Source organism: Papilio xuthus, unplaced genomic scaffold (assembly GCF_000836235.2).
Source record: "Papilio xuthus unplaced genomic scaffold, Pxut_1.1 DF825752.1, whole genome shotgun sequence".
NCBI lineage: Eukaryota > Metazoa > Arthropoda > Insecta > Lepidoptera > Papilionidae > Papilio > Papilio xuthus.
The window spans coordinates 1286995-1297551 of NW_013532897.1; the positions used below are offsets into that span (position 1 = coordinate 1286995).

The following is a 10557-nucleotide window of genomic DNA, read 5'->3' on the forward strand; positions in this document are numbered from 1 at the left end:
CACTGTTAGGTAAACAACATCCATACACCTAAACTTTCGCATTTATAATGCTTTGTTCATATAATTTTTTTTTGTGTTTTATACTTGTTTGTTTTGTATGAATATTGTACAACTGTTATTGGATAAATTATCAGTTTTATTGTGTTGTATTATATATTGTATTACTTTGGTCAATGTTGCATAATTTATCTGTTGTGTGTACTTGTCTAATAAATAAATAAATAATATTAGTAAGAGCGTCGGTGACAAGGGTTAACCGATTGACTTGTAAACTGCAGGTCCTGGGTTCGAATCCCCCCCATGTGCCAATGTGTTTTTCGATCTTCGATATACAATATATATAAAACTATACAAACTTTCGTGAGACATTATACTAAACTGATATTTAAACACTCACGTATATTCTTCCGGTGGCGGCACCGACTTGTTTCGAGCCCATCGGCGGCCCCGTCACTCCGACGGGGCTCAAGGGCCCCCGAGAGGGGACCTCGGCTGGGGCTGTCACTCAATACGCATTTAGCATTCCGATTCAAGGTTGCCCGAGAGGGCCGAACCTCGGCTTGATCGGTTGCTGTTGTCTGATTATTGTTTATATTGATGTATCTAACATTACTACCACTTCGGAAAGCGTTAGCGCTGGGAGAAAATCCAGCTACGCTTCTATCGTTGACAGGTGAAAACCTGCCAGCTATGAGGCCGTATCGCGAGAATGATTTCCGTAGTCGGCAGCGACTGCGGTGTGTGGTGTGACTGCGAAGTTGTTTAACCCTAGGGATGGTAGTTGCATCATCTTGATAGTCAAGGACGTGCCTAGGTCTACGATAATCATGGCGAAATTGACAGAGCGCGATTGGATTGTTGGTGACGGCACCTACAACTATCGGATTAGGGTGCCCGACGGCGGAGTCAAAATAATGACGCGACGCCAACTTCAGGTGCTAGGCTATGGTGGACAAGACCAGGTCTATGTGCAGATCACTATTGTGCATGTACCACGGGGCTTCCGTAGCTCTTCGTAAAAATCTATTCTGAATCACCTGAAGCTAGCTTAATTACCGGACTAGCATACGTCATGACGGGACGTACTACTGATTTATAAAGTGTCACCTTGTTCCGAAGGGACATTTTGCTCTTTTTATTGAGTAATGTGGAAAGACGACCTAATATAAAAGCCGCGCGGTATCTAACCCGGGTCACGTGAGCGAAGAAGTTGAGTTTAGAGTCCAGGATGACACCTAAGTATTTAACTTTGTCTTCCCATGGTATTGAGCTGTCCATGAGTGTGACGGATGGAAGACGAGCCATTTTGTGGCGGGAAAAGTAGTGAGCCGCGCTTTTGGTAGGGTTTGTTTCGATCCTTTTTTTCCGAAACCAGGCACCAAGGGTGTTGGCTGCGGTCTCAAGGCGTCGACTAGCGCGACCCTGTCCGCCCTTGCCTCATTTATGTATATGCAGTGTTTTGAGGGGCTTAGCTCGCACGTGTTGCAAGCACGCACCTTCGCTGTGGGCGGAGCTCGCGAACATAGCTGGCGTCCCACTACACTTGATCCTTCACCCCTCGCGCTGCCTCGTACCCCGCAACTAGTATGGGGGCTTATCCGCATAAGGGGTTAACGTAGCTGTCCGTAACAGATAGCTTCAATTTTTGCACAAATTAATAAAATTGCGTAGTAATATCTTTAATTTTTCCGATTAATTAAAATTTTATGTCCGATTTTTTCGCTATGCCGAGTGCTTACGCTATCGTCGTCTTCATACAAAAACCAGTACGGTCAGTAATGGCTGTCAAAATGTATTTGTGGACAGTTTTCAGCTTGGAAATTACAATTTTATCTTTGTTCCTTCTTATAGACCAACAGGTACGTCTGTTATGTCACTTTGTATGCCTAATCCAACAGAGTTATCCGCGATCGTAGCGCCTCTCACCGGACTTCATAGCGTTGTCGCACTATATACTAACAAGACACGCCCGCGCTTTTAATACACTAGCTGTTTCCTTGGTAAAATTTAAAAACAAATTATTACTCTATTTAGACTTTTAAATTCAATGCGTATGTAGTCGATAGAGCCAGAGAGGCGCAGTTATTTATTGTTCCTTAAAAGTAAGTGTCGATTTCAAGTTATTCTACTGAAGGAATAACATTATTTACATAAACTGTTATCTCACTGTTTATATCTCTAGACTCTAACTAACTAACTAGATCTTAAAATGAATCAGTCAGTCAATCACTCCGTTTTATCAGTCATCATCTGCTGTGTAGTGTTGGCGGTGGTATCTCATCGGGTATGCGGCCTCGTCGTGCAATAGTTAAGACTACGGATAACTCCTACCTCTGTTAAAGGAAATTGTATGAAATATCATGTTTCACTTCTTTTGTGATAAATTTAGAGCGCTGTGTACAAGGAAAATATTTAATTTCCTCTACAGTCCTACATAATAATAATTAACGAGGCATGTTGGTGCGCTAACGCAGTGCGGGGCGGGGGTGACGCGGGGACCACAGCCGCCGCGCCGCGCCGCGCAGACCAAGCCACGCGGTCGCGCCAACGACGCACAAAGCACAGAGCACCGCCTTGCAACTCGCAGATAACAACACGACAACAATTTCTGGTACGGTTTAAACTTTTTACACAACAAGTGAATGTCAATCGATTATATTATGTCCGTGCATGAACCATACCACCAGTATTTCGCTCGTCATTTCAAGAAGTTATTGCTAATCAATTTAATATTAAATACGTAAAAGTAGTGTATACGTAACGTGAGCAGACGTCCCGTTCAACACGGGACGGGTTATATATATATCTTTTTATAGTTATGTATCCGGTGTCACCGAGACGTACAATTGTCCCGTTTTTTAAATCGCGCGAAAATTTAAGCAGTTCAGGTAGTCGACGAGAGCGGTGTGCAGCAGCGAGTCCACATCGTCAATCCATCTGAGAAAACCCAGTTCAAATTTCAGTTCTTATGGCGGATATAAATAGTGCCAAGATTTTCAAACTTGTTTAAATTCATCACCAGTTATTATTCATAGGTAACTCAGTTTAAAGCAAAGCCTCTGATACTAAACGTTTCGGCCTTCGAGACCTTTTTGTGGCAAATTTTCTCGATGTTGTCATTTGCAGTACAATATTTACATAAAAATAAATAAAATACGACCTCAGCTTGGCCCAAACAAATTGAGCAAGTTAAATAAAAACGTTCAAAAAACGTATACACTTGTGAGCAAAAAACGAATTCTGCGTTATTTACAGTACGGAGCTTATAGTGGTTATAGTCGGCGTTTGCTGCAGCGAACATGAGCGCGGCGAGTGAGCCGGCGCCGGCGTGGCTGACAGCACTGGCGCTGGCGCTGGCGCTGGCGGCGCTGTCTTGCGCCGGTGCGCAGGAGGACCTCTGCGCCCGGCTGGTGACACGGTGTGAGTTTGTCAATGTCGAAATGTTTCTCTCGCCGACTGACGGAGGTTCATCATGTTTGTTATTTTGATCATTCATTAATAGAAAGTCATTAACGAGGCTCTGACACTGGGCGGTCGAATTTCGCCCGGCATCGTCTCGAAACATTTATATAGATTGTGTTTTAAGAAAATATTATATATAAACAAGAAATTATTTTTTTTTAATAAATTCCTACTTCTTGTAATTTAAATTATTCAAACTTTCGTGAGACATTATACTAAACTAATATATAAAAAACGTCTAAACACCCACGTATATTCGTCTGGTGACGGCACCGACTAGTTTCGAGCTCATCGGTGGCCCTTCATCAGCATGAGTCGTACTGGTATTATTTCGCGGACGCGGCCCGTCGCTCACTGCGTCAGTACCAGTACCACTCATCCTGATGAAGGGCCCCCGATGGCCTCGAAACTAGTCGGTGCCGCCACCGGACGAATATACGTGAGTGTTTAGCCGTTTTTATATCAATTCTTGCAATTTATTTATAATTTTATTGATAATGTTTTGGTTTAGATTTCATCACAATGCATGATGTTTGTTCTGCTATTACCTAAATCCTTTCATTTGATGATAAGGTTGTTGGTGTGCTGGTAAAAAGCCATTTTAATTGCGGACATCTTGGATTTTAATAGTGTACAAATCTGATATCGGGAAGTGGATCTAATTTAAGTTACAAGATTTGTCCAAGTTAATAAACAAACATAGTCGATGACCGAGCCCGGTGTCCGGAAAATCACCTTGCGGTCCTGCAACTAAGACCTCGACAAGGTGCAAAAATTGTCCCGCAACATGGCTTCAGCTTGTCTTTACGTTACTGAATATAAAGTTGTCGGCAGTCGAGTTGGAGACGGGCGCGGGGCGCGCGCGGGCGCTGTGGGCGCACGGCGCGGCGCAGAAGCTGGCGGTGAGGCCCAGCGCCGGCGAGGGCTTGGCGGGGCTCGCTTTGGCCGCAATGTTAGCCGCCGCGCTGCGACACAACGGCTACGAGGATGTGCGCCTCCGCAAGCCAAACGCCAAGGACATGTAAATCTGATAATTGTAACTGTATAGCATATTATGACGAAGCGGCTGACCGCTGCGAATTCGGGTCGTAGTTTAGGCCCTTGGTGCCTCCAAAGTTTATGAATATATTTTATAATACTTATATTCAGTTATTTCGATAAGTCTGTAACAGATTTTATTCATATGAAAAGCATGGTTTGTGGTTGATATATTACACCTTCTTGTAGAACAAACCTTTCTTATAAAGTGTACGGGGGCTCGCAAACACTTATATCAGAACAATAATAATGCGCCGCATAATCTCTTTTATTTTTTTGTGGATCGTCATCATCATCAGCTCACTATACGTTCTCACCACGCCGGCCCAGTGCGGGTTGTGTCACTTCACGCATATCTATGAATTTCTTCACAAACATGTGCAGGTTGCATCACGATGTTTTTCTTCACAGACACTGCAAGATAAGTGCTTAAACCCCTGAGCCGTCGACGTTCTATAGACGGATAGAAACTTGAATTTACAAGATTTTTGTTCTCTGATGAAATTTTAATTTGGAAACGTTTTTTTTCGAATGACACTGTTAGATAACTTTGTCTGTTGCATGAGTTACGTTTGTTAAGCAGGTTCGAGATGAGTGTAAGTCCGAGCTGCGAGTTCCTGCAGCGCCCGCGACTGCAGATACGGCCAGGGCTGGGCTGCGCGCCCGACACCGCGCACTGGCCGCCGCTCACCCCGCCCACCCACTGCGCCTTCCTCAGCGTTGCCGACCTAACGCCTCACGACAAACTGTTGGTACAAACTGAATAATACTTGCGACTCTTATGGCATATGAGAGGCATCTCTCATTAAAGACTATAGCTACCGTTTGTACATAGCCACCTGGCGAGGTCCGCGGCGGGCGATGCGGGCGATGCGGGGGAGGCGGGCGAGTGCACGCGTTGCGCAGTGTTGGTGGCGCCGATGCGGCTGGCCGCCGAGGCGGACGCGCTGGTGCGGCGCGTGACTTGCCCGGCGCGACCGCTACGTATCTTGCTGTGGGAGCCGCTGTTCGCCCTCGCGGCTGCATACAACCATTCATTGCTCCTTTTCGACAAACCTCTCGAGGCCTACGATAGCTCCGTACGAGTCATGCCCGAGCTGCCCTATTGCAATCTCGACAACCGATCCTACCGTCTCGACGAATTAAATTTACGAATACCGATATCGAAAAAAGCTATAACGATAGGGATACATAGATTTGCGCCTCACGTCAGGCGAGTCGTCGAGACCTTTGCGCCGTCTGCCGCAGATATAAGAAAAGTGCTCGCATACAAATTGCAGCACGACGGCGACATGGAGAAGTGCGCCTGCGACTGGGCCCTGTCAAACCTGCGACAGACCGATCGGGCTTCGGAAGATCGCGTCGACTTAACGATACGTTTATTTCTATGCAGGGACGACCCCGACCGCGCGGAATACGAGAACATGTGCAAGGCCGTTTTCGGCAACGCATCGATCGCCGAAGTGACGACCGTCGCGGCGATTATTATCGAATATAAGACGATCGACTGTGAACGCGGCGACGTCATCGGCGATGAATTATTTTCAGAAAAGGACGAGTGGAAAGAGCAGCACGTGGTCGGTTGGCTGGCCGCGAGCGCGGGCGCCGGCGCCGCGCTCAAGGCGGAGAGGATGGCCCGCCCGCTGTTGGCGTACGGCGCGCCGCCCACCGCCTTTAGCCCCAACAGAGTGGTGCGCGGCGTCGCGGGCTCCACGCGGCTGCTGGCGCTCGCCTTTCTGCACCTCCTCGAGGAGTGTGGCGTGCGGCGCCTAGCCGTGCTCACCGAGCGAACGGCGCTCACCGACGAGTTCACGGATGCGATTCGTCATAGCTATATAGTGATGCGGCAGCGAAACGTAACGTCCCTGGAAAGTATCGAAAGCGCTCTGCGGGAGTTCAGAGATGCAGATGCGCGGGTGTACTTCGTGAACGCCAACGCGACGCTATGCGCGGAGGTGATCTGCGCGGCGCGGCGGCTGCGCATGGCGGCGGGCGGGGAGTACCTGTGGCTGGTGCGCGAGTGGCGCGCGGCGGGGCGCTGCGGGCCGGGGGAGCCGCGACCGCTGGCGCTGGGCGTTGCGTGGCGCGGCGCGGCGGGCGCGGAGTGGTGGCCGGGCGGCGCGCGAGCGCTAGAGGCGCTCGAGGCGCTCGAGGCGCGCTGGCACGACCGCGCCTGGCCGCCTCTGGCCGCGCCGATCTTGGACGGCTTGCGACTTTTCAATCGGACGGTTGCGGATTTCGTCAGCAGTCGCCCTGACAGCGTTTACGACCGTTACGTCTTCGGAAATGCCCAGTAAGTGTCCATAATCAGACATCGAGGCAACCCTACTACTTAAAGGGAACTTCGCGTTCCCCACCGTCTTTTATCGCTTGCCTAATCTTCTTATACAATGAAATGAAAAAAAGCAAACATCATTCATTGTAACATTCATTGAATAAAATTTTATGATAAGTGGCTCTCGTTCGCAAATTGTCTTTACAAGTAAAAAAGGGACGAATATGATGTAAACGTTATCTAAAGTTAAATTAAGCTTCGTAAACAACACAAAGTAAGTCGGCTCCAGCGACCACCGAATACAGAGTGAGCACAACGCGATACAAAAATTGTTAAATACCCAACTGTTTCGTTTTGACAAAATTATGTATTGTTACAGAAATTTTGATACGGCTATAAGTGCAAGCAAATTCCAAGGAATTATCCAAGAAGTGGTATACAACAGAAGTTCATACGAGGTGTCGAGCGCGCTCGTGTTCGTGGAGCGTTGGAGCGACGCGCGGCGCGAGCTGCTGGCCGTGTGGCAAGCCGGCGCGGGCGGAGTGCGCCAGCTGGCCCCCGCCGGGCGAGCCTGCTGCCCCCGCGCCCCGGCCGCCGCGCGCTGCTACACCACGCACTCCGGGGACGTCTTCGCGCCGCGCTGCCACGACAACGTCTGGTGGGTCTGTCTCGCGCTGGCGGTGCTCGCCACCCTCGCGCTCACGTACGCGCGTCGGGCGCGCCTCCGCCGCCTCAAGCTGCGCGACCTCGCCCTGTTCGAGCAGCTGCAGGAGCAGCGTAAGAACAATTCCTCCAGGTTCAGTTCGAACCTGGTGTCGCGCAACCAGTTCGAGCTGCGCGAGGAGCTGGGCTTCGGAGCGTACGGGCGCGTACGTGTTGCGGTGCTGCGGCGGCCGGGCGCGCCCGCGCACGCCGTGGCGGCCAAGGAGCCCGCCTTGGAGCGCCTGCAGGACGAGGCGGAGCTCATCCGCGAGGCGGGCGTCTTGGCTTCTTTGAATCACGAAAATATCATACGTTTCGAGGGAGTGTGCTTGGACGGTCGGGCGGTATTTTTTATGGAATACGCTTTCTTTGGTGATTTGCGGCATTACCTGCGTGCGCGCCGCCCGCTCGCGGAGTCGGCGAGTCTCAAGGGCGAGGCGGAGACGGAAGCGGAGGCGGAGGCGGAGGCGACGGAAGCGGCGCACGTGTCGGCCGCGGCGCTGACGCGGCTGGCGCGACAGGCGGCCGCGGCGCTGCGCTACCTGGAGGCGCGCCGCATCGTTCACCGCGACATACGAGCCGCCAACTGTCTGGTAGACGAGACGCGCAACTTGAAACTCGCCGATTTCGGTCTCGCACGCCATCTCGCCGAAGAGGAGGAAGAATACATATGGCAAAATCTTAGACGTCTGCCTGCCTCTTGCATGGCGCCCGAGAGCCTCCTGAGCGGCGTGTTCTCCGCGGCGTCGGACGTGTGGGCGCTGGGCGTGCTCATGCTGGAGCTGGTGACGCTGGGCGAGCCGCCGTACGGCGCGCGCAGCACGGCAGACATCGTGGCCGGTCTGCGCGCCGGAGACCACCCGCCGCTGCCGGCCACCGCCTCGCCCGACACGTCTGTATTATATCTGGGATTCTTTTCTTTTTCTTTCATTTTTATTCTACAATGATTAAACCAGCCCTCGGCCACAATCCCACCTGATGTCGAGTGTTGATGTGACCAAAAGCTTATACACCTCCGGTAAAATAGTATTATAATAAGGGAATTATTTCGTGTAATTCCTGTGCCCATGCCCAAAAAGACTTTTATAATGAATTTAGGGTCCTGATGGCCGCCTTTACAACATGACGCTTCACCACGATCCCGACGTATCCTAATGTTAAGTTGTAATATGGTCGAAAGATGATGATACTCTTAAGGAATGGTAACTATTGATTTGGACGGAGATACTGACGTTTGACTGTTTCAGACGGCAGTTGCTGCAGTGGTGCTGGCAGCGGTGCCCGAGCAAGCGGCCGAGCGCGGCGCAAGTGCGCGACGCTCTGGAGCGGCACGGCACTGCGCTCGCCCCCGCCCCGCGACCCGCGCACTCCTCGCTCCCCGCACTCCCCGCGCTCCCCGCACTCCCCGCACTCCCCGCACACGCCTGACGCCTTGTGTCGGTACTTCATAGGCCCTATATATTAATTAGTACGATAAATCACGTAACAAGGGAAAGGCAAATAGTTATAAGTAAGAAAGACTACGAGTTTAAGGCATGTAAAATTATTACATTTTTCGACATAATATCGTCTTCTTGACTGGACTTAAAGATCTCCCGAGAAACAAATTTCTTTAGATGTGAGGTGACTAAGGACAAGAAAAAGCAACTACAGCAGTTTTCTCTCCACCAAAGCAACTTTGCAGGGTCGCTATTCCGGTCAGATTTACTTTACCTATTTATACTTTAATATATTCTACGCCTCTTTTCGCTAATTTTAGCATTGCTTAACATTGGGGATCAGGTAGTTTTCGTTTTATAAAAATGCTCACCGCTGACCTACTGACGCAAATGTTGCGAGAGCAGTTTTGTGCTTGGTGTGTCATGGTGGGATTATAGGATCACTTTGTTGTCCGTCCGTACGTCTGTCAAGACCTTTTTTCTCAAAAACGCGTGAAGATATCAAGCTGGAATTTATATCAAATGTTCAGGTCTGCGGTCGGTTGATGCTGTCACAAAATCAAACTTCTATATCAACACAATCAAAAAAAAAGCTATTTTGCTATATCATATTATTTTTTTAAAATTATAAACTTATTACTCTTTTAACTATGACTCGATTGTAGTGATACGAGTAGGTGAACTTCTAATTACACCTACAGGTTTGTTCGGAACCCTCGGGGCGCGAGTCTGACTCGCACTTCACCAGTTTTTTCTTCTTCTGATATCTCAAAGCCTCAGATATGTGGTTGAGGTTTTTGTGAGAGTCATTTTCAAAGGATTTAGCATTGCATTTAACACTGCCTATTTTTATCACGCGATGAAGGAAATAGCTGACTTCTCGTACTTTTTTTAGGGTTCCGTACCTCGGAAGGAAAAAACGGAACTCTTATTAGATCACTTTGTTGTCCGTCCGTCTGTCTGTCAAAACCCTTTTTCTCAAAAAGCCGAGAAGGTATCAATCTGGATGATATCAAATACTCAAGTCTGCGGTCTCTTGGTGCTGTGAAAAAGTTAAACTTCTAAACCAACGTAATAAAAAGATACAACCGTTTATGTCACAAATTTATGCAAATTTTTGACAATCGTAAGCAATTAAAACCTACAGGGTACTTCTGGTGAACTTAGAATCTTGAAATTTGGCATGAAGCAACGTCGTATAGCACAGGTAATAGAAAAATTGCCAACATCGTACATTTTTAGTTCCATCATACAATAAAAACATTTTGAATAATTTTAAACTAAGTACCCCTTTCCTTTGCTCGTGAACGCTTACAGATATTAAATTGAAATTCACATAAAATACTCAGGTCTATAATAAGTTTAAGCTGCTGTAGATGCATGTTATTATACCAAATAATGTAAGAATTTATTATATTTTAATTATTGCTCTCGAATAAAATAATTGAAACTGCAAAAATCATTTTTTACACAAGCGAACGGCCTCCCGCTGTTGCCGACCTCTGTCCATACATATCCATACACATTTGTCGCGGACAGGTACGTCAACCCCACTCGGATCAGGTCGCGGTCGCAGGCCATGCCCTTCTCCGCGCTGCACCACCTCTATGTACTCGTATACACGAGGCGCGCTCTCCTCAA

At 48.6% G+C, this 10557-nt stretch overlaps 1 protein-coding gene across 1 annotated transcript; it reads left to right on the forward strand.

The window, feature by feature from the left end:
- Nucleotides 1-2526: 2526 nt before the first annotated feature.
- LOC106125863 (uncharacterized) lies at nucleotides 2527-8905 on the forward strand. The gene is made up of 7 exons (XM_013323273.1): nucleotides 2527-2611; nucleotides 3256-3420; nucleotides 4297-4483; nucleotides 5084-5248; nucleotides 5336-6793; nucleotides 7155-8369; nucleotides 8725-8905. Exons 2-7 carry the CDS (start codon nucleotides 3300-3302, stop codon nucleotides 8903-8905), a joined length of 3327 nt encoding a protein of 1108 aa, XP_013178727.1. The 5' UTR covers nucleotides 2527-2611; nucleotides 3256-3299.
- Nucleotides 8906-10557: the final 1652 nt, after the last annotated feature.

Coding starts and splice junctions, on each gene's coding strand:
- LOC106125863 (XM_013323273.1), top strand. CDS start 3,300: ATGAGCGCGGCGAGTGAGCCGGCGCCGGCGTGGCTGACAGCACTGGCG. Junction 3,421..4,296: donor CGCCCGGCTGGTGACACGGT/GTGAGTTTGTCA, acceptor AGTTGTCGGCAG/TCGAGTTGGAGACGGGCGCG. Junction 6,794..7,154: donor TACGTCTTCGGAAATGCCCA/GTAAGTGTCCAT, acceptor GTATTGTTACAG/AAATTTTGATACGGCTATAA.